Here is a 24,542-nt window from a genome sequence, read left to right as displayed (position 1 = left end):
GAGTGGCTCTGTGGTGGGTTTGCTGCTTTGTCTCAGAAAGGTTCCAGAGGGTTATGCTGGACAGGCTTTTAAATGTGGTTCTGGTCTGCAAGTTGCTCTGTAATAACCATATTAAGGGCTCAGCATGCTTTTTGTCTCTTTTGATTCAACAACATAATTGCTCAGTTTACAAGGAAAACTGTTTTTCTAACTCACAGCCCTGTAAACTCTCACTGGGATCCGACAGACAAGCTAGGGTCTTTCTTTACGGTGCAATATCACCAGTAATTAAAATTCTCCAGGTCAAAATACACCTCCAGTGACACCTAAATATCCCCAGATTATACCTTCAACTACCCCAATGTCTGTCCAACCCCATCATCTTCAAATAAAACCCTCAGAAACACTCGTGCAACTCCATGGAAGATAACATGGCTGTAAGGTGCTCCTGACAGCAGAATTTGGCCTGGGGAATCTATTACATATGATGGCACTTGTGAAAGATTGTCAGACGTGTGGGTGAGTTTATGGCTTGGGGGTGGCATCTCTTATACGTATACTGAACAAATTTGATATGGAGACCACTGAGGGACATTAATCATGTATTCTCACAATGCAATTTTGGGAGTCACTTTTCAGTCTTCCTTTGCACTTCTGGGTTCAACTGAGGGTGATCGTGATGACTTCTGAAATGCAGTTCTCTTCTGAAAAAAATCTTCAGTTGGGTTTCACAGATGTAACAGAGATCTCAGCTTGTGAAGACTGCTTCACAGATGTCACTGGAGAAATATTTAGTAATTAAGTATTTAAGTATTCTGTTAGTAAAAATATCTTTTGACTTGTAAACTGAACAAATTTGACCGGAATCAGTGAGACAACAAAGACGGAGTCATATAATGTTATGTTTCCAAAGTTATTTCAGAACAGAACTGCACTTAACAGCCCTGAATGATCTAGAACTGCTTCCTTTTATTAGAAAGACTGCCTCCCACCTTACCCCATGTCATGGCAATTGAGACTGGCTCAGAAGTGTTTGCTACATGAACTTGTGTTTGCACATATTATATCTAAGGCTGTGAGTTTGTCACAGAGGTCACGGATTCCGTGACTTTCTAGAACCTCCGTGACTTCTGCAGCAGCTGGTGCAGCTGGCTGGGGGCCACCTGTGCAACTCAGACAGCCCTGGGCCAGCCGCACCGCCCGCTGCTGGGGCAGTCTCAGTGGGCCACCGCCCTCCTGCCCCCCCAGCAGCGGCAGCAGGGATTTGGGTGAGTGTGGGAGGTGGCTCAGGGCTGGGGCGCAAGAGGGGGTGAGGGCTTTGGGCAGTGTTTACCTTAGGAGGCCCCCCAAAAGCAGCGACATGTCCACCCCTCAGCTCCTAGCTCCATGTGCTACCTCTGCCTGCAGGCACTGCCCCCCGCAGCTCCCATTGGCCACGGTTCCCGGCCAATGGGAGCCGCAAAGCTGGCACTTATGGGGTGGGAGCAGCGTGAGGAGGTAGGAGCTGAGGGAGGGATATGTTGCTGCTTCGGGGGAGCAGCAAGGAGCCGGGTAGGGAGCCTGCCAGTCCTGGCAAACCCCTCCCTCCAGCACCCATGGAGGTCCCGGACCAGCCCCCACAAAAGCACCAGTGGCACACCCCAGGCTGTTCCCCCCCTGCAAGATTTAGTCAGGGGTATATAGTACAAGTCATAGATTGGTCACAGGCCATGAATTTTTGTTTACTGCCTGTGACCTGTCCATGACTTCTACTAAAAATATTTGTGACTAAAATGTAGCCTTAATTCTATCCAATAGCAGTGCTTTCCCAGATGGACCTTTGAAATATGTACTCCTGTGCAGACTACTGGGCAAGAAATATTTGTTTTGTTTAGCATGTAATCACTATTTTATTTTTTGTTTTACTGTTCTCTAATTAAAGTGTCTGTCTGCTATTGTAATAACTATGTTCATAATTAAATATTTAAGCACATGTTCTCAATATGATGTGATGATGCCAATTGATGAGCCATATCTAAACATGCAGGGTATAAATCCATGGGTATCTAGGAATGCTCAGGAACATTTGTTTCACATTTGGAGAGTCACAACTCTTTTCTTGATGTCAGTTCTTCTCAGTCTCCAGCCCAGCCTGCCATAAGAGGGTTAAGGGATCAGAAGACACTGCACTCCTCTTGAGTTACATATGGCTGGAAAATGCCACACTGCTGTGTCAGGTTGCAGCTAGGAATAAAAATAAATGGATCTAGCACATGCTCCTCAGCTGGAATTTATCATAGTCTGGATAGGAGCAAGATAGCACGTGGTGTACATGCATGTATTTTTACGTTTGTATGTGTATACATGTACATGAGGGCAGGTATCTGGTGTGCACAGGCATAAGTGCATGCCTGCACATTTCCAGTTTTCTTTGTGCTTTGCTGTTTATTTCCTTGCATAGCTCTGTGGCAAAACACTTTCATCTTCGTATTTGCAATCAACATTTGCAACTTTTACTGCAGACAGAGAACAGTGGCTAAGACGCAGTTCTATGGGCCCTTGCATACGCTGCTTCTTGTTGTATATATGGTGTTAGGGATACAAACCAACTCAGGTGGAGGTTGATTTCAGAGATCTGAATAACAATGTACCAGGCACTAATAACTGTTAAGAAGGAGGAGAAGAAATGATGTTCTTTGGTTCTCCTGACCTTTCCTCCCTCTCTCTACAGCGTGAGTGCATCTCCATTCATGTTGGCCAGGCTGGAGTTCAGATTGGCAATGCATGCTGGGAACTCTTCTGTCTGGAGCATGGCATTCAGCCAGATGGCACCTTCAAGAATCAGCCCAACGAAGTCAACAACGATGACTCCTTTAATACATTTTTCAGTGAAACAGCCACAGAAAAGCATGTGCCACGTGCTGTCATGGTGGACTTGGAACCGACTGTAGTAGGTCGGTATAGAATTAACATTGGAAAATGGAGAAGCGCCTTTTGTGTGTCAGTGTTGTGTTTCTCTAGTCCCCAGTGTATCACGGGAACAACTCCATCTTTGTATCTTGGTCTAACCACTAGGATGGGATAAAATTAGTCAACCTAAGACTTTTAGTGTCAGATTCTATTCATGACAGGTTTCAGAGTAACAGCCGTGTTAGTCTGTATTCACAAAAAGAAAAGGAGTACTTGTGGCACCTTAGAGACTAACCAATTTATCTGAGCATAAGCTTTCGTGAGCTACAGCTCACTTCATCCGATGAAGTGAGCTGTAGCTCACGAAAGCTTATGCTCAGATAAATTGGTCACTAAGAAAAGGAGTACTTGTGGCACCTTAGAGACTAACCAGTTTATTTGAGCATATGCTCAAAAAGCTTATGCTCAAATATATTGGTTAGTCTCTAAGGTGCCACAAGTACTCCTTTTCTTTTTGCGAATACAGACTAACACGGCTGCTACTCTGAAACCTGTTAGTCTCCAAGGTGCCACAAGTACTCAGATTCTATTCATGACTCCATTATCTCAGTAGGGAGAAGACACCTACAGGATAGTTAGGGTAGAAACTTCAGCTAGACTAAACTTTGATAATGATGCTGCTATCTTTCAACATCCTGGATCAATAAGGTGCCATGCTTAAATAGCTATCTGCTTAGTTTTGCATCTGCTCTTCGTAAAAGAGTGTCTAAGTCTCTGATTTTGTTTATGATATTTTCCATTGCTGTCTAGGTGTTGCTTTCCTCCTACTCAGATCCAAGACAGGAGAATGAAGGGGTGGGTTTCCTCAGAATTTCCCACCCATTTTTAGGGGGGAAACCATCATTTTACTCCTGCAAATCTCCCTCTTTTCTGATGGCTTGTCCTCAGAACAGACAGGTGATTTCTTCCCTGGCTGGGTACAACTTCCATGTTTGACTCTGGATTTCATTACTCAGGCTCCTTTATTTGGCAATACAGCAAAGCTATGCTGAGTTGATCAGACTTAAGCATCGGGGGGTGAGTTTAGGGCCTACCATACATCCAAAGTCACACAGGCCAATGGTTCTCAACCAGGGGTATGCCTATGGGGTACACAAAGGTCTTCTAGGGCATAAGTTAACCCTTCTAAATATTTGCCTAGTTTTACAACAGGCTACATAAAGCGCTAGCGAAAATTTCATACAGACAGACTTGTTATACTGCTCTATATACACTATACATTGAAATGTAAGTACAATATTTATACTCCAATTAATTTATTTTATAATTATATGGTAAAAATGAGAAAATAAGCATTTTTCAGTAAGTGTGCTCTGACACTTTTGTATTTTACGTCTGATTTTGTAAGCAAGTAATTTTTAAGTGAGGTGAAACTTGGGGGTAACGAGACAAATCAGACTCCTGAAAGGGGTATGCTAGTCTGGAAAGGCTGAAAGCCACTGATGCAGATCACCTCTTCCTTTACATATTACATTTCATTTGCTATACATGAAATCACACAGTTTTGAATTGGATTGGTTACTCTGCAGGAACCAAAACCTGTAGAGCATGCTCGGTCCTTGTGCTGTTCACCTGGAACCTGATCTTTACTTTCCAAGTTTATCTTGTCCATAGTCCCTAGCATCACGGTGTTGTTGCTTCTCTTGGCAAGCAGAGACATCCTGACTCCAGCAAACTGTTTGTCAAGCCCCTATTTACAACTTAACCTTCCATTCACCTTCCCACTTATGCCCATTAAGAAATGAGCCAAGTTACTTATGTCAAGCCAGACTTACTCTTTCTACCAGTGTCCTGAAACAGAAGAAGACTCAAGTTTGTTTCTAACCCTCAGGTCTTCCTTGCCTCACATCATACAACACAGCCAGTTAGCAACCCTCTGAGTGTTCAACAGAACTCATCTACACTGGAGTGTGTCCATTCCAGGCCTCTTATAGTTTCTCTTTCTTGGACAGATGAAGTGCGGGCCGGTGCTTACCGGCAGCTTTTCCATCCAGAACAGCTGATCACTGGAAAGGAGGATGCAGCTAATAACTATGCTCGTGGTCACTACACCATTGGTAAAGAAAGCATTGATCTGGTGCTTGATCGTATCCGTAAGCTGGTAAGTGCCAGTACTTTTGAAATAGGACTTGAGGTTGTTGTGAAAGAAGGGGAACAGATAGCTCCTTTTGCTTCCGATAGTGTACTTTGTTCAGAGCTGAGACCGTCAGATCCATGGGGATTCCATTGTTGGTCCAAGTGAGAAAAGGGTCTGTTGGTCTCTCAGTCAGACAGATGCTCTTGAAAGGTGGTTCTTGGGATTAAAACCTTTAACTTTATTGTGGTAATAGTAACCCAAGACTGATATATCTTGGTGCGAGAGGAGTTAGTTAAATATCTGTTCACTTTCTGTTTTAGTAAACCTAGATTCTAGAGGTATGAATTTCACCAAGATAAACTCCATAGACAGAGTCTGATTTATATTTCATTGATTGGGCTGCTGAAGGACAGCATAGGAGAGAGCGTTAACAAGTCTTTTCCCAGGAAGACCTGGTCTGATCTCTGTGCTGTGTTTTGGATACACACGTCCCAGCATCAATCTCAGGATGCACTCATGGAAGTCTCAGAGATTTAGACTGATTCCTTTTGTTCTCTGTTTGGCTTTTTAGACTGATGCCTGTTCTGGGCTACAGGGATTCCTGATTTTCCACAGCTTTGGTGGGGGCACTGGCTCTGGCTTCACCTCCTTGTTGATGGAACGCCTCTCCCTGGATTATGGCAAGAAGTCCAAACTGGAGTTTGCCATCTACCCAGCCCCTCAAGTCTCCACTGCCGTAGTGGAGCCGTACAACTCCATCCTGACCACCCATACCACCCTGGAGCATTCAGATTGCGCCTTCATGGTGGACAACGAGGCCATCTATGACATCTGCCGTCGCAACTTGGACATTGAGCGCCCCACTTACACCAACCTTAACCGTCTCATCAGCCAGATAGTCTCATCAATCACTGCCTCTCTGCGCTTCGATGGTGCCCTCAATGTGGATCTGACAGAGTTTCAGACCAACCTGGTGCCCTACCCTCGCATCCACTTCCCCCTGATGACATATGCACCCATTATCTCCTCCGAGAGAGCCTACCACGAACAGCTGTCAGTGGCAGAAATCACCAGTTCCTGCTTTGAACCCAACAACCAGATGGTGAAGTGTGATCCACGTCATGGAAAATACATGGCCTGCTGCATGCTGTACCGTGGTGACGTGGTCCCCAAAGATGTCAACGTAGCTATTGCTGCCATCAAGACCAAGAGAACTATCCAGTTTGTGGACTGGTGTCCAACAGGCTTCAAGGTGAGAGGGACAAAGACACACTGGTACTGTATGTTAAGGGACATTGCCAAGTAGTCCAACCCAAATTGTGATTTCAATTCTTGTTCATTTTCCATTTCTAAGAAAAGGGAATAGTTAGAAGTGTGTGTATATAATCTTCAGTTAGTCCTTTGGAGAATGGACATGGCCTGTTTACACATGTCCTATTTACATATCCTACTTACACAGCCTCTTAAGCAGTCACATAGCTGGCAGTCTGGAAAAAGTCCAGATGGGGAGACTATAAATGTTTAATTAAAAGCAAAAACTCAGAGATAGATAGTACTCATATTTCATTTACCAGATTTTTTTTTTGAGAAACTCCAGTTTCACCAGTCATCACACAAGTGTTTATACTCTCCCTGCTGGCTAGACAGCAGCATGGACAGACCTAGTTTCCAGAGCAATGCTGACAACAGCAATAATAAAAAAAAAAATCTATTTTTCTCATACGTATTAATGGGCTCTAAACTTGAAGATCTGTAGATGGAAAATACTTACTGTATTAGTTCATGTGGAATAGCTATGGGCTCAGTAAGCAGCAGCAGTTAAGAAAAGCAAGTAAGATGCTGGTTTGCATTAAAAAGGGAGAAAAAACAACACGGATGATTTTAATGAGATTTGGTTGAACGCCTTCATTTGGGGTCCAGTCTCCATTTTTGGTTGCTCTCCCTTGTTCTCATGTGCTATAGCTGAGAATGGGTTAGTCCAGAAAAAGGCGACATGGATGACATTTTCCATTAGGGTAATTTCAATACTGTGGTTGAGATCCCCATCCCGTGTCTTCTCAACCCATTTATTTTATTTTTGTTGTCTCTCTTGATCTCTCTTATCTCTTTCTCCTCCATCTTTAATCTTATTTCCAGGTTGGCATCAATTATCAGCCTCCTACTGTAGTTCCTGGGGGAGACCTGGCCCAAGTGCAACGTGCCGTCTGCATGCTAAGCAACACCACAGCCATCGCTGAGGCCTGGGCCAGGCTGGACCACAAGTTTGATCTGATGTATGCCAAGAGGGCATTTGTGCACTGGTATGTTGGTGAAGGCATGGAGGAAGGGGAGTTTGCAGAGGCCCGAGAGGACTTGGCTGCACTGGAGAAGGACTATGAGGAAGTGGGAACTGACTCATTTGAAGAAGAAAATGATGGGGAGGAATTTTAAAATACACGTTGTTATTCAATAGCATTGAATTGTCTCTGTGTCTCTTTACTGCATGTGTCTGCATTCCTGTCTGGTACCTTCTCCATGTGTGTAATATATAGAGAATGAAGATCAGAAGGGCCCTTGAAACACAAGAAAGCTAACATGTTTAGTATGACCACCTAATCCTAATTATGCATGATCCTCACTCAATACAAGGGAGTGTGACAAGCATTAGATTCTCTGCCAGTCCACCTTGAGAGAATTTTCTTTTCCAATCCCAAATGTAATTAGCAATTTAACCCTCTGCATACAAGCTAAAGTCACCATAACTGAGCATCTAATTCCAGTTTTACAAGCCTTCATAGGGCCACGGGAAAATAGCATAGACCTCACATTTGACCTACCTCTACCTTTTGCTCCTGGGGATATCAGGGAATAATGTAAGTGGATAACTGAGTCCTCCTTTGCTCTGTGGGACATGCTGTCTCATCAATCTCCACCTGAGGGATTCAAATGGGACATGTCTGTTCTTTTGTCCTGTGAAACATCCATTTCTGATATATGTGTGGAATTTCCTTAGAAATGTTACAGCAATAGGAAACTTTGCGCATATTTTTAGTAAAAGTTTGTACTTCCTTGTGAAAGCAAGAATCAGTTGTTGCTGGGTACAAAAATCTCTAATAAAACTGCAGCAGACAAAAGGGGATTTTTTTCCCCCTTCATGTTTATGTGAAATTGCTGAAAAGAGAACATTTCCTGGCTGATGTAAAACTTTTCCCACCATCTCTGGTCTGCCCATGGTCCTTGCTCCACATGAAGAGCTCCTTCTCTCCAAGTGAGATCCTTGCTGCATCTAGAAGTCCTCTGTTCTGTTTGTGGCATCCTTGATCTTGTGGAGGATGGTTATATCTGAAAGTGGGTTTGCAACACAGGCATTAAGTGTACACCTAAAGATACTTTACAGTGGTGCATACAGATCACAATTTATCTGATTCACAATATGCCAGGCAGTGCCAGTAATTCCTGCCAAGGAAACCTCCTTTGCATACCTTTGTCTAGCACTGTAGACATGGAGGCACAGCTTGGGTGAGTAGAGAGCAATGTAGGGCATGTACTCGGGTACATACACACACCTTTCAGGCGTGTCTGTACTCTGCTCACCTAAGCCAGGCTTTATGTCTACACTATGGCAGGTTTCAGAGTAACAGCCGTGTTAGTCTGTATTCGCAAAAAGAAAAGGAGTACTTGTGGCACCTTAGAGACTAACCAATTTATTTGAGCATAAGCTTTCGTGAGCTACAGCTCACTTCATCGGATGCATAAAGTGGAAAATACAGTGAGGATGTTTTTATACACACAGACCATGCAAAAATGGGTGTTTATCACTACAAAAAGTTTTCTTTCCCCCCACCCCACTCTCCTGCTGGTAATAGCTTATCTAAAGTGATAATTCTCCTTACAATGTGTATGATAATCAAGGTGGGCCATTTCCAGCACAAATCCAGGGTTTAACAATAATGTCTGAGGAACGGGGGGGGAATAAACAAGGGGAAATAGGTTACTTTTTATAATGACTCAACCACTCCCAGTCTCTATTCAAGCCTAAGTTAATTGTATCCAATTTGCAAATTAATTCCAATTCAGCAGTCTCTCGTTGGAGTCTGTTTCTGAAGTTTTTCTGTTGTAATATCGCAACTTTCATGTCTGTAATCGCATGATGAGAGAGATTGAAGTGTTCTCCGACTGGTTTATGAATGCTATAATTCTTGACATCTGATTTGTGTCCATTTATTCTTTTATGTAGAGACTGTCCAATTTGACCAATGTACATGGCAAAGGGGCATTGCTGGCACATGATGGCATATATCACATTGGTGGATGTGCAGGTGAACGAGCCTCTGATAGTGTGGCTGATGTTATTAGGCTCTGTGATGGTGTCCCCTGAATAGATATGTGGGCACAGTTGGCAACGGGCTTTGTTGCAAGGATAGGTTCCTGGGTTAGTGGTTCTGTTGTGTGGTATGTGGTTGTTGGTGAGTATTTGCTTCAGGTTGGGGGGCTGTCTGTAGGCAAGGACTGGCCTGTCTCCCAAGATTTGAGAGAGTGATGGATCGTCCTTCAGGAGAGGTTGTAGATCTTTGATAATGTGTTGGAGGGGTTTTAGTTGGGGGCTGAAGGAGACGGCTAGTGGCGTTCTGTTATTTTCTTTGTTAGGCCTGTCCTGTAGTAGGTGACTTCTGGGTACTCTTCTGGCTCTGTCAATCTGTTTCTTCACTTCAGCAGGTGGGTATTGTAGTTGTAAGAATGCTTGATAGAGATCTCGTAGGTGTTTGTCTCTGTCTGAGGGGTTGGAGCAAATGCGGTTGCATCGTAGAGGACAATGGATCGTGTGGTGTGGTCTGGATGAAAGCTGGAGGCATGTAGGTAGGAATAGCGGTCAGGAGGTTTCCGGTATAGGGTGGTGTTTATGTGACCATTGTTTATTAGCACTGTAGTGTCCAGGAAGTGGATCTCTTGTGTGGACTGGTCCAGGCTGAGGTTGATGATGGGATGGAAACTCTTGAAATCATGGTGGAATTCCTCAAGGGCTTCTTTTCCATGGGTCCAGATGATGAAGATGTCATCAATATAGCGCAAGTAGAGTAGGGGCGTTAGGGGAGCTGAGGAAGCATTGTTCTAAATCAGCCATAAAAATGTTGGCATACTGTGGGGCCATGCGGGTACCCATAGCAGTGCCACTGATTTGAAGGTATACATTGTCCCCAAATGTGAAATAGTTATAGGTGAGGACAAAGTCACAAAGTTCAGCCACCAGGTTAGCCGTGACATTATCAGGGATAGTGTTCCTGACGGCTTGTAGTCCATCTTTGTGTGGAATGTTGGTGTAGAGGGCTTCTACATCCATAGTGGCCAGGATGGTGTTTTCAGGAAGATCACCGATGGATTGTAGTTTCCTCAGGAAGTCAGTGGTGTCTCGAAGGTAGCTGGGAGTGCTGGTAGCGTAGGGCCTGAGGAGGGAGTCTACATAGCCAGATAATCCTGCTGTCAGGGTGCCAATGCCTGAGATGATGGGGCGCCCAGGATTTCCAGGTTTATGGATCTTGGGTAGTAGATAGAATATCCCAGGTCGGGGTTCCAGGGGTGTGTCTGTGTGGATTTGATCTTGTGCTTTTTCAGGGAGTTTCTTGAGGCGATGGTGTAGTTTCTTTTGGTAACCCTCAGTGGGATCAGAGGGTAATGGCTTGTAGAAAGTGGTGTTGGAGAGCTGCTGGAGATAGAGACTGCTTGAATAGAGACTGGGAGTGGTTGAGTCATTATAAAAAGTAACCTTCCCCCCTCCCCATGTTAGGAGGGCTACCCAACTACATACTCTACGTGCCGCCGAAAGAAGTGTGCAGCATAGATGTAGACATAGAGTAGTACCTTACTCTGCAAGAAGAACTAATGATTTCAACAGGACTACTAGTGGATTAAGATACTTTTCAATGTAAAGGTATCAGAATCTGTCCCTGAATGAGGCAAACCCTGACTGAACTAGTCATAGAAGAGAAAGGAGGGGCAAGAGTTAAAACAAATAAAAATGTGCCAAATTACATAGAAAGCTAGTCACATAAGTTCTCATATTTATAAGTAGAAGTGGAGGTAGGTCCAGAGGGGAGTAGTAGACAGCACAAGAAGGATTCTAGCATATTAGCATAGTGGAATATAGCTCCAGGCTATAGAGAACAGCTTGAAAAACAAAGGTACAACACCAAGTTTACCAATTTTGAGGCCTAGTCTACACTACCGGGGTAAGTCGACCTAAGTTATGCTACTCCAGGTACATGAATAACGTAGCTGGAGTTGACGTAACTTACGTTGACTTACTGTGGTGTCCACACCATGCTGCGTCAATGGGGAGATGCTCTCCTGTCGATTTGCCTTACTCCTCTTGTTCCGGTGGAGTACTGGAGAGCGCTCTTCACCTGTTAAATCGACCCCAACTGCATCTATCACAGCAGTGACGATCCCCAGTAAGTGTAGACATGGCCTGAGTAATTGCTGCACTTATAAGTCATTTCTAAAAAAGTGACAAAATAACATTTTACAGAAATAGAGAGAGAGAGAGAGAAAAAAAATCCCAGAACAGATAAGCCATACAACAGAATATAGGAACTACCATTCCATATCAGACCAACAGTCCATCTAATCTAGGAGGAGCCTGTTTCTGACTGGCCAGTAACAAGTGCTTGAGATCACTGAGTGGGCTTCCCTGACTCAGCTATAGTTCCCTCAGCTGGGCTCCACTTCTGGCAAGGGCCTGGGGGGTTATCTCCCTGGGATCATGTATGCTACCTTCAATTTAGCTACCAATTAACCTTGTTCTACCTTTCTCAGATGATCCACTGGGTTGGGTGCAAGTACAACCTCTGGACTTTCCCGGACTCCTTAGTTGGGCTTTCTCTGGTGGGGTGTGTTTGGTTTCCCTCAGTATGAGCAGCCTGTGGGGTAGCTGTTCCTCTCAAGAAACTGAAAGGGCAGCTCCTGCAGCTGTTCTCCCTTCTCTCAGGCAGAACATCCCTACGGAAAAATCCTATAGAAGCTAATAGGAGACAGGAACCTTATAGCACTGGATCTAAACCACTGCTTGGTACAGAACTCCAGCACAGTTCTAGCCCTAATTTGCAGCCCCAGGAAGAGACAGGAGCTGTCACCTGTGGCTCAAAAGGCATGGCCTTCTGCTCACACCTGGAGGAGCCATTGCTGAAACCTGTGCCCATCTGCTGTCCCTCTGAAGCTCCAGGAAGTTCTCCATTACCACTGCTGCTGCTTCCACTGAAGGGACTTGGCAGCTAGGCAACTGCATCCCTGCTAACAGAATCCTGTAACAGGAGAAGAATTCTATACAACTCTGTCAGAAGGAATGCAGTTGCCTAGCAGCTGGCTCTCTACAGTGGAGGCAGCAAAAGTGATGGTGGCAGTGGAGAACTCGTCAATCCCTTTCAAAACCCCATAAATACTTCCATCTTTCTTATGTCTTCACTTAAATACTGATATGAGGATTTACATATATACTAGCTTTCGAAAATTTAGGCCGAAATTACTTGGCCAATGTCACAGAGGAAATCTTTTCTAGGAATAAAATCTATGTCTCCTGTTTCGTAGGTATGTACTGTGCCTAATCCACTACTAGAGCATTTTTTCTTCTACCTATAGTACATAACAAAGATATTTCCTAATATAGGAAAACAGCCTTGCCCATTATTCATGATTAACATATACATCAAGTATTTTTTTCTCCACATGTCTAATATGAGCAATTTAAAAGACTATTTCCCACTGAAGTACAAAACAAGCAAAAAAAGTAATCTGACTCCTCAACTGCATTTCCAGGCAGCTTGACGCTCTCATTCAGCTGTTGCATCAACATATAGTGTTATGTAGCTGCTATGGCACTGTGACAGATTACACTCCTGTCTCCATACCTTACCCTACACACTATTGTAATAATCTTTGTACAAAGTATGCCTTGTGAGGTCTCATTTGAAAACTTATAATTTGCGGATCAGTATTGTCTTGGTAACATATATGTGGCAACATTGTATGTGAAGTTATAAGATTCTCCTATATGGTGTTATTAACACACGTTCCAAACCCCACTGACCTGTCCAAACAGAAGCTGGCAAATAAGTCTGTCCTAAACAAAGGAATGTGTGTGCTGCTTAATTTGCGTTTAAGAAGTAAACAAAGTCATCAGGCAGGGAAGGAAACAAAGAAACCATCCTTCCACATAGACTCTTTGTCTCGTAGTGCCCAGCAAGAAATGTTTTTCAAGAGAGGAACTGAAACTATAAAAAGGAGGGAAACACCCTGAGGCACCCCCTCCCCGCCTATCACGTTCACTGCACCTGAAGCACAAAGGAATCATTTGTTGGACTCCGGGAGAGGGATTCCTGACACAGAGGGTTTGATCAGTAGGACTGCTGAAAACATGTAGTGAGAGACTTTGCTTGCATCTGATATAGTTTGTTAAGTATTAGTAAACATCTTATATTTATTTTTCTTGTAACCATTTCTGATTTTTGTGGCTCATTTCTTGTACTCACATAAAATCTCTCTTTGTAGTTAATAAATTTATTTTATCTAATCCAGTGTGTTTCAATTGAAGTGTCTGAATAACTATTTGAGATAATAAAATGCATATTAGTCCCTTCAAGGAATAACAGACTTAAATTATTTTGTACTGTCTAGGAGGGGGCTGGGAAGTACAGAACATACAGTTCTGGGGGAAAATCAGGGACTGCGGTTGTGTTGAGGTTACCCTTCAGTATAACCAAGGCTGGTGAGAGCCGGAGTGTAACCCAAGTGCGACTGGCAGGCTGCAGTTACAGACAGACACTCAGAGTTTGACTTGCGTGCTGGAAGTCTGTTTCTGAGTAGCCCAGGGAGAAACTCCTTCAGCAAAGCATTGTAAGGCACCCAAAGTTGCAAGGTAGGTGTGACACAGCTGCTCATCAGTTTGGATTGTACCCTGGTATATCACAAGCACATCCTGCCAGTTTCCAAGTGGGTTTCTATAGCTGAACTTGAACTAGATGGTGTGAATTAACCTTTGAGTTCTCACAAAAGACTGCTTGATGGCTTGTCTGCTTCAAATGCTTTCTAAATTATCTAGGGTCATTTTAGTTGCTCTGGTTCTACACATTCTGTCCTCACTGACAGATTCAGAGACTGAGGTGAGCAGTGGAGGATAAAGAAAAATAAAGATGCATTTCCTTGTCTGGAGGTCTTCTTACTTCCACTAGAGTTAGCAGCTGCCTGACTCCTGTGGTCTATAATCTCACACCTAAGTAGATATTTTAATAATCATGACACTGGAAAGAGAATTGCCTTGAAATGGAAGGCATTTTCAATACAGATCTTGCAAAAAGATTCTAATCCTAAAACTTCCACAATTTCCATACTATTAGGACATCATCACTTAAACATTCTGTACTGCCTGTGAGTACTATTAGGATACAGCCATAGCGCTCTCTCATTCTAAAACATACTTATATGGATACTACATTGCAAAATGTATTGCTAAACTGTAACAACTAATTGGGAATGATTTCACTTTGTAAACGAGTGTAACCCCTTTGGGGTTTAGAGAGAATGGCCCCTTTAAATCTTTTTCTTGAGGGTGGGAGGGGGAGCAGTGAGAGAAAGGAGGAAAACTCCAGGATGCGTGGCTCTGGAGCTCCAAAGAGAGAAAGGCTGCAGCCCACAGGCCATCACAAAGTGAAGCAGCGGAGAACCTGCCTGTAGACTGGGAGGGACAGAGCGGCCGACCGGGACATGCCAGGACGAGCACCGTGCCAGGGAGGAATTGCCTGAGAAGGACAGGCTGGAGCTCGACCCAGTATCACTGCTGCCCAGAGCTGCATGGGGCTGTGAGTACTGGGGCTTGTGACTCTGCATTGGGAATAAGGAGGGAGGCTGCTAGCTAGTTAAGTTGGGAGGTGGTCGCTCTGTGTGGCTTTGCAGAGAGCAGCAGAAGAGGGCCCCGGAGGGGTTTGATGGGGAAAGTTCACTGGTGCCGAAGATGACCACAAGCACCCAAAACTCACCACTGGACTGGAACTTTGCTCAGGAGTCCTGCTCAGTATCTGCCCTTTCAGACTGGGCTACCATTGGGCCTGTGGGGCCTTGTGTTGAATGTAACCCTGTTTTACTGCTCCCCCTATATTTCCCCTTGTTTTTCTCCTCTCATCCCTCCATAAATAAATATTTCCCTTTCTTATATCCATTGTACTTTTCCGGTGCGTGTGTGTGTTCACTCTGGGGGCTTTGGAACAGGTGCATTCCTGTGCCCACTTTCTCTTGGCCAGAGCTGCTTGCAGAGCAGACTCCATCTTGGCTACGAGGGCACTAAAGTTACACGGGCTATCACAATCCTTGCAAAAGTTTCTTTTTGAAAGGGCAGTAAAAGACAGTACGTCATAACACCTCATCTAATGAGTTCCTACTTCAAGATAGTACAGGACTGTTAATTCAGTACCTCCCAGCACTGAAACAGTAGCTCTAGGACTAGCCCACTGAGGTACTTATTAAAGGATTGAACTAGCTGGGGGCGGGGGAAAGGAAAGAGATCTTTTACAGAATTTAACCCCCCCACTCAATTTATGGGTCCTTTCAGACCTTGGTAGAAAGCCTAATCATTTCCCTAATGTGGAGGATAGGTCTGTGACATTCTATACCTTGGGAGAATGTCCTGTAACCCCCATATTCCTAATTTTCATATAATCGCGATCTTACATATAAAGCATGCCTTGTAAGGTAACAGGGGAAAGGTTATGATTTGCTGAAAGTCATTTCTCTACCCATATATGTGTATCATTAATGCATATGAAGTTATGAGACTTGTGTTGTACGGCTGTCATTAAAACATGCTGTAAACTGGGGAATCAGCCAGATATTAGCTCTGCAGAGGCAACAGCAAGGAAAGTAACCAACACCTGGATGGGGTATCAATCAACCCGTCAACAACCATTGTTCAGCAAGGGAGCTACAATGCAATGGATCATCTGCATGAGGCCACACCAGGGGAATTGATCAGCCTCACCTGGAGACTCAGAGCTTGTCTAACTTGCTGGCTCAGGGGTGTGAAAAATCACCCCATTGAGTGCAGCAAGTTTGAGCACTTTAAAGTGCTAGTGTGGACAGGTTCTGAGCACTGGGAGTCATACTCCCAGCGCTCCGAGCTATTTCTCTCATGGAGGTGGATTACCAGGAGCACTGGGAGAGCTCTCTCTTAGCACTCACGCATGACCACACTCACACTTCAAAGCACTGCTGTGGGCGCACTCCCGCGGCAGCACTTTGAAGTTTCTAGTGTAGAGGTAGCCTCAACAATGCCCCCCAACATGCCTAGACTTGTGTTCCCCAAGCACATGGGACTGAGGTTATAAAACAGACACAGTGGCTATATGCAGGGCCTTTTCTCCTTCACCTCCCTACAGTGAAAGCAACAAAGACACGAAGAAGACTAAAGACTCCAACAGAGGAGACTGGCCCAGATTTAAGGGACAAATCTGTATATTAAGGACTGCAATATCCAGTGGGGTGAGAAAAACTGCTTAATCTAGATGTTGCCCACTCTAATAGGGTTGAGAGTTTAGTCTGTGTGCTTATATTTCATTTTTTTTTTTCGGTAAAAAAAAACTGACTTTTTGCCTATCATTTAATATCACTTAAAAATCTCTTTTTGTAGTCAGTAAATTTGTTTTACTGTTTATCTTTATAAGTGAGTTTGTATGAAGTGTGTGGCAAATCTGCTCAGATTTTGCAAAGGCTGGTGTATATCCACTTTCCATTGATGAAGTGGTGAACCAATTAATAAATCTGCATTGCTTGTCTTGAGCAGTGCAAGATGGTATATTCCTGAGGTACAGTGCTGGGAACTGGGGGGGGGGGGGATTTGGCTCTGGTGCCTCTCTGTGTGATTCATGAGTGGCTCTGGGAGCATTCATGCAAGAAAGCTGGGTGTGGGGCTCCACACGCAGCTGCGCTGAGTGATAACAGTGCCTGGAGGGGCTTGCTGCTGGTCACTAGCAAAGCACTATAAGACAGCCCATGCTGGAGAGAGATAAGGGAGTCCAGTGGTCCCACAGTCCCAGGCTGCACCCTGGTGATCCGGTCACAAGGTCCACCAATGGCTATTAGCCAAGATGGTCAGGGACGCAACCCCATGCTCCGGGTGTCCCTAAATTCCAGCTGCAGAAGCTGGGAATGGACAATGGGATGGATCTTCAAAACTGTCCTGTTCTGTTCAGTCCCTCTGAAGCATCTGGCCATGGTCATAAGACAGGATAGTGGGCTAGATGGACCATTGGTCAGACCCTGTATGGCCGTTCTTATTGATTGAAATGTCTACAGCAACCGCTTCTTTGACAGAATTTGTTGTTGGAAGACTTGCAGTCTTGTTAGAGCAAATCCAGTGAGGGGATGGATTAGCAGGCAGAGGGCAGATGAGGTAAGTGAAAGATCAATTTTTTCACTTATCTGTCACTTCTCTCAGATAAAAAAATTAAACCAACCACCAAACAATGCTGATTGAGAAAGCAAGTCTCAAAAGCAGAAGACAGTTTAAAGAATGCAGACAAATATCACTGGATGGAGACGTCCCTACCCCTACCCTACCCTCAAACTGTGGATGGAGGAGAAGGTTGTGAAAGGATATCCTCAGAGGAGCAGAATTGCCGCACAGGAATCACGCCTTCTCTAGGAAGCACCTTTTCCAATCTAAAACGTCAGGGAAATTTATCACAGACCCCTTTGACAACACCCTCCTCCCAGTAATCCATCTTCCTGGAGCAGGCCACTTTTCAACCCCTAACCTTCTTGGAGCAGCCACCTTTTAAAAAAAAAAAAAAAAAAAAAAAAAAAAGAAAGCTTGCCAGACAGAAGGATTCCTCTTTCCCCCACAGATGGCAGGCACCCTGTCCCCTTCCCATACCACTGGGCGAGAGTCTGCGGCGTGAGACAGCCCTAGAGGTCCCAGAGTGCTGGCGAGACAGGACGGGTGAGGTTCTGTCTCACCCACCTGGTCTCTCCAATTGCCTTGCACTCTTGTTTTTTAATCTAACCGCATTTGAAAGCGGAGGGATTTTCAGTCCCCCCTGACTCTATGCGAGTGCCTCAGCGTAGTTTAGAGGTTTCCCTTTTCTGTATCCCCCCCTTTTGGGCTCCCGCCTCCTTTCCGTCACCCCCGTACCTGTGCTGGGACTCCCCCCCCGACGCAAGGCAGTGCCGCGTGGAACAGCGTTAGCAGCTCGCCTCGGAGCCGACTCGCTGCACCCTGCTAGCTTATGGGCCCTGGCTGCAAAGGGAGGAGCAGCCTCCTCCCGCCCATATAAGACCGCGGCAGCTCTTGAGTTTCACTTTCCATGCTCCTCACCGCGGATCAGTGGGAAATCAAAACTGAACAGAGGGCGGTGCGCAACGCCGCCCCCTGAGGCCGCCGCGGAGAACAGCTCCCAGGCAGAGTCGGGGGGAGCCGCGTTGAGGTCGGAGCTCTGGCGAGCTCGGGGGGCTGAAGAGACGCCGAAAGCAGTCCAGGGGGGGCTCTTCTTTCTCCCCACAGCTGCGGTAAGTACCTCCCTTTTCACTCATCCTTCATATGATCGATGTTGCTGCATGGCAGGACTTTTGTTTCTAGCGGCAATTTCTGGAGAAAAAGCATGGCTCACACGGAGGGTGACCAGATGTCCCGATTTTATAGGCTTTTTCTTATATAGGCACCTATTACCTCCCACCCCCGTCCCGATTTTTTACACTGGCTGTCTGGTCACCCTACTCACACGGGGTGAAGCCTTCATCTCTAGGTGGTCAGCTCACGTCTAGTCCAGGTCAATAGAAATGGGCATAACTTGGTGGCAGTCTCAGAATAAAGACCAAGCACTTAAGGGTATGGAAACCTAGTTACCGTCTCATCGCTGTAAGTGTTCTCTCCGAGTCAGGGCTTAGGCACCCTGGCAGGGGAGCCAGCAAAGTTTGTACTGCAGGTGGCTACGTGGATGTTAGGAGCAGCAATCCTGCAGGTTCCATCTCCCCTAAAGTAACTTTATTTAAAAAAAAAAAATCTTCAAATACAAACTACCAAACTGATATGTTAAAGCTTTTCAGGGGACACAGAATTATTAAGATCTATGAGCTATATTTTTGTTTTTACTACAGCACTGGGATGAATTACTTTGTACTGAGCAGAAAAGTTCTCTTTCAAATTCCCATATCGTTCTGTGACCATTATAAAAGTAGAATTTTCAGCAGGCTCTTAATGAAGTTTCACTTGAGCCACAAACATTTTTGCCCTAGCAAACCGGGGTTCCCACTGAACCCAGAAAAGAATCTTTTTGTGGGGAACTGAGATGGGTCAAGGATACTAGGAAAGATATTGAAAAAGTCTGTCACATAGATGCTGGAATTAGGGATGCTGCAGGTTGGTTCAATGGCTCCCAGCACCCCCACTATACAAATTGTTTCAGCGCACTTGTCGTTCTTCACCAAATCAGATTAGGAGATGTCTCTTATGAAATTAAGAGACTAGCCTATTAAATGCAACCCCCCACAAAACTATATGCAACATTATGGCTTCACTTTCTTTTGAACTAGAGAAAGAGAAATCTGTAAATCATACAGAAGAACAATAAAACATTCCATATAGTGCAGCATAAACATTAAACAAACCTAACACAATGATTCACTGAAGTTGATAATGTTCTCTCTTTTACAGATGAAACACAGAAAAGTGAAATGACTTGTCCAAGATCACAGCCAATAAGTGACAACTGTGGTTAGAACTTTTGTATTCCTAACTCCTAGACCCGAGTTCAGTTCTTAAATCTTGCTGCTTCTCTCACTGGACAATGGCAAATATATTTTTTCCCCTCAAATGCATGGTTATATTTTGGTGTTGACAGAATTGTCATTTTCACTTAATAGTTTTTAAGGTCTATGTAAAAATTAAGATGGATCTGAGAAATCTTGTGCCCTTTATCCATTTATGATTTAGAAAGAAAATAAGTAGCTCACGTTTCAGTGTTGTGACTATCACATCTTTAAAAAGTTTCTAATTTGACTCAGTTAGGCACAGTTAGCCTGAAAAACAGCACATTTTGAAAGGAGACATTTAGCAACATTTGTGTTAAACCATTTCTCCACCTCTTATAAAGCAGAACCAGGATTTCCTGTATTTAGGAAGGTAAAAGGTACTATAGAAATTCTGAGGTTTCCTTGTATGAACATTGAAGACAAAATGTGAATATCAGATCACTGGTATTTAGATGAATATGATTCTCAGGGCTAGGGTGACCAGTTGTCCAGTTTTTAAAGGGACAGTCCCTTTTTTTTTTTAAAGGGATAGTCCCACCCCCTGTCCCGTTTTCTCAGTTGTTTTCTGGTCACCCTGCTCAGGGCAAATGTAAATTTAACTCACATTTAGTGCAATGTTTGTGAAATATTAACGAGGCATATGTGACTATTAAATTTCCCCTTAAAAATGTAGGCAGATTTATTCAGATGGATATTGCTAACACATTGTTTACATGAATATGCATACTATATGAACATTATCAATTGCTAAAAGCCTGGTCAAAATGATCCCTTTGAACCTCAGTTTGAAAAGCTATTGAAGCCAGTAAAACTTATTGCGATTTGGAAATGAAACTCTACACTGATTCATAGATTCCAAGGCCTAAAGGGACCATTGTGATCATCTAGTCTGATGCCCTGTACAACATAGGCCATAGAACTTGCCCCAAATAATTCCTAGATGATATCGCCTAGAAAAACATCTAATCTTGATTTAAAAATGGTTACTGATGAAGAATCCATTACAACCCTTGGTAAATTGTTTCAGTGGTTAATTACTCTCACTATTAAAAGTATATGCTTTATTTCCAGCATGAATTTGTCTGGCTTCAGTTTCTAGCCATTGGATCGTGTTCTGCTAATCTCCGATAGATTGAAGAGCCCATTATTTGTTCCCCATGTAGGCTATAATCAAGTCATCCCTTAACTGTCTCTTTGTTAAGCTAATAGATTCAAGGAGCTGAATCTATTCACTATAAAATATGTTTTCTAATCCTTTAATCATTCTTGTGGCTCTTCTCTGAACCCTCTCCGACTCTAATTTATAAACTTCCTTCTTGAACTGTGGTCACCAGAACTGGATATAGTACTCAAATAACAGAACGCAGAACAAAGCCCCCCCCCCCCCCATTTGAAAGTATCTTCTTTCCTTTTGGTCAGGTGCCAACAAGGTTAATTGAACTGATTAACCCCTTACAGGTAAGGAGGGATATTAAGCTGTATGTTTATGACAAAGGCGAAAAACCCCCAAGGCCTCTGCCAATCTGCCCTGGAGATTGAAAATTCCTTCCCGACCCCAAATATGGCGATCAGCTAAACCCTGAGCATGTGGGCAAGACTCACTAGCCAGACACCCAGGAAAGAATTCTCTGTAGTAGCTCAGATCCCACCCCATCTAACATCCCATCACAGGCCACTGGGCATATCTACTGCCAATAGTTGAAGATCAATTAATTGCCAAAATTAGGCTATCCCATCTTATCATCTGCTTCATAAACTTATCAAGCTTAGTCTTGAAGCCAGATATGTCTTTTGCCCCCACTGCTTCCCTTGGAAGGCTGTTCCAGAGCTTCACTCCTCTTATGGTTAGAAAAATGAAGGTGAAGATGACAGTTAGCTGCGTAAGCCAGTATTTTAAGTTTCTCATGTTGACTTGGCTGACATAGGAGATTTAATTTTTTTTTTTTTAATTTTCATTTAACTATTTTAGTTAAAAACAAACCTGATTTTAAAAAACTTGAATGTTTAACTAAGTTCAAAAATTCATATGCTTGTTTTGTTAAAATATTATATGTTTGCTGTTGAAGAAAAAAATCCAGAATACATAACAATGTTATTTTAGTTAAATAAAACAATTTAAAATGTTTGTCTGGTGATGTTCTCCTCCTAATACAGCATGGCACGAAAATCCTCCAAATAGTAATGATTAGCCTGCTGAATTGGAGATAGTTCACCTCCCAATGACTTCATAAATATTTGCTTCAATTACCTTTGGTAAATGAAATAACCAAACATGCATTCATTTTCTGATATAGCTGTAAAACTAATCTGAAAAGTTTTCAGAATAAATCACTTAAAAAATGTATAGTGTGTACCTTCTAAAAATGAAACCTACATCTATCTCTGAGTTGTGAAGATATGTATTAAGGTTATAACAACCAACAAGAATGCACTTTTATGTAGAAATCCATGATTAAGTAGAGTCTTCCCAACTAGTGATTTAAATCAAATTGATTTAAATCAAATCCACCCTGATTAGCCATATTAAAATGCATATTGTTTGCTTGTGCTAAGTTTACCAAGCAATCCAGATTGCTCCAGTGACATGTCCTCTTCATTATTTACCAGTTTCCCCAATTTGTGGGTCATCTGCAAACTTTATCAGTGATTTTATTTCAGGTCATTAATAAAAAAAAGTTAAATCACATAAGGCCAAGAACCAATCCCTGGGGATGCCACTAGAAATACACCCACTCAATGAGGATTCCCTGTTTACAGTTACACTGAGGCTCATCAGTTAGCCAGTTTTTTATCCATGTAATGTGTAAATATTAATTTGATATCTTTCTAGTTTTTAGATCAAATATCATTCAGTACCAAGTAAAATGCCTTGCAGAAGGCAAAGTATGTTATATCAACACTATTGCCTTTATCAACCAAACTTGTAATCTCATCAAAAAATATACCAAGTTAGTTTGACAGGATCTATTGCTTGTGAATGCATGTTGATTGGCATTCATTATATTACTTACCTTTAATTTTTTACTAAAGAAGTTCTGTATCAGCAGCTCCATTATCTTTTCCTGGATTGATATCAGTGTGACAGGCCTATAATTACATGAGTCATCTTGTTTACCCTTTTTAAATATTGACACAATATTACCTTTCTTCCAGTCTTCTGGAATTTCCCTTGTGTTCCAAGATTGTGAGGAGTGTTTTGAGCCTGATGAGTTATCCCTGAGCCTGAATGTTCTGAGCCTGATGAGTCCTCCACCAGCAAAGATCTAACCAGATGACACTCAAGACAAATATATAGGCTCTGAATGAAAGGAGCCATTTCAGTCAGCTCAGCATCACTACCTTGTTGGGGATACTCCCAGATGCTAGGTAGTTCAGTCATACTATTCCAGCTCTAGCCTGTACCTGCTTTTTCTCCAGCCATGGCTGGCTGTCCTTACAAATACTTATTAAAAAAATCAAAATTAACAGTCCAAGGAACTCATAGGCCAGTTCTTTAAAGTCTTGGATGCAAGTCATCTGAATCTTTTGATTTAAAAATGTAACTTTAGTAGCTTCTGTTTGTCACCCTCCTGAGATACAAGTGGTATGGAAACATCTATAATGTTATTTGTTTTTTCCCCAATACAGAACAGAAATATTTATTGAACACTTCTGCCTTTTATGTATTATTGGTAATTCTATCATTTCCATCTAATAATGGACCAACACCATTGTCAGGATTGTTTTTGCTCCTAATATACTTTTTAAAAAAAAATCTCCTTTTTATTGTCCTTAACTCTGTTGGCTATAGATTTCTCTTGGAGGCTCTTTGTTTTCCTTATCAATTTTGTACAATTCCTAGCTTCTGATTTATATTCACTATTATCAACTTCCCCTTTCTTGCATTTGTTATGCATGTATATTTTATAGCGGCCTTCACTTCCTCTAAATCAGGTTTTTTTTTTTAACCAGTACATGGATTGTGGCTTTTTGGGCATCTAGTAAAGAGTTCTTAAAGCACTTCCCAATTATTATTAATATTTCTGATTAAAATTCTTCCTTCTAGCTGATGTGGCTTAATTGCCTTCAGCTCTGTGAAACTGGCCCTTTTAAAGCACCAATTATACATACATCACTGGTTTGGACATTATAAATGTGATCAAGTCTTGATCACTTGTTCTCAAGTTAATATTAATTTTTAGTTCTGTGATCAGCTCATCTTTATCAAGACAAGATCTAACATAGAATTGCTCCATGTTGGATACAACACTTTGAGTTAGGAACCTATCGTCCAACTCCATGTCAAACTGCCTTATTAACTCAGTCAGCTTCATGCATTTTTGGCTGTGCTCTGTCAAACACAACTCAAGTCCCGAAGATAAAGATTAAGAATGGAAGATGATTGCTATTGTATTGCTAGCACAATGCGTCATTACATAGGTTATATTTCTAATTTTCTCTTATCTTCTGTTCTTCCACATCCCTTTTCCTTCTGCTTTTAATTTTCTTTTTTCGTTCTCTACGCTGGCTGTTTATGAATTCTTCAAGTGTCTGTAATGGCCTCACTAATTTTTCCATGGTGTTTAACCCTTAATACATTGTCTGAGCATTCTTTTTTCTCTACTACATTCTCTCCTCTGTCTAAGAGGCATTTATTTTCTTTTCTGATTCTCCCTCTTCAGCTTCTAATGTTCATCTCATTCTCCCCTCTCTTCTCTATCCCTCCCTCCCGTCTCTGGCTTCTCTTCCCCTGCCCCTCTTCACTAGTCTCTCTCTGGTTTTCACCTCACATTAA

The 24,542-nt window shown here is 43.0% G+C and overlaps 2 protein-coding genes and 1 long non-coding RNA gene across 3 annotated transcripts in view; 2 read left to right on the top strand and 1 right to left on the bottom strand.

Moving 5' to 3' along the window:
• Positions 1–501: 501 nt before the first annotated feature.
• Positions 502–18,255, bottom strand: LOC140901220 (uncharacterized). Its single transcript, XR_012155792.2, has 4 exons — positions 18,153–18,255; positions 11,275–11,477; positions 7,822–8,326; positions 502–758 (listed from the first exon to the last, which is right to left on the bottom strand). It is a non-coding gene; the product is annotated as an uncharacterized LOC140901220 (long non-coding RNA).
• LOC140901214 (tubulin alpha-8 chain) lies at positions 2,645–7,459 on the top strand. The gene is made up of 4 exons (XM_073319639.2): positions 2,645–2,912; positions 4,881–5,029; positions 5,577–6,257; positions 7,142–7,459. The coding sequence occupies exons 1-4, from the start codon at positions 2,645–2,647 to the stop codon at positions 7,433–7,435; spliced, it is 1,392 nt and encodes a 463-aa protein (XP_073175740.2). The 3' UTR covers positions 7,436–7,459.
• A 144-nt stretch (positions 18,256–18,399) lies between the features above and the next one.
• The window catches only part of USP18 (ubiquitin specific peptidase 18), a 28,064-nt gene continuing 21,921 nt past the window's right edge, over positions 18,400–24,542 (top strand). Inside the window, exons 1-2 of the mRNA XM_073319626.2 lie at positions 18,400–18,526; positions 19,671–19,730. Coding sequence (XP_073175727.1) covers positions 19,691–19,730 — 40 coding nt within the window. The 5' untranslated portion in view covers positions 18,400–18,526; positions 19,671–19,690. The remainder of the gene's footprint in view (positions 18,527–19,670; positions 19,731–24,542) is intronic.

Source organism: Lepidochelys kempii, chromosome 1, assembly GCF_965140285.1.
Source record: "Lepidochelys kempii isolate rLepKem1 chromosome 1, rLepKem1.hap1, whole genome shotgun sequence".
Classification (NCBI taxonomy): Eukaryota; Metazoa; Chordata; order Testudines; family Cheloniidae; genus Lepidochelys; species Lepidochelys kempii.
This window is presented reverse-complemented; position numbering and strand designations above follow the sequence as displayed.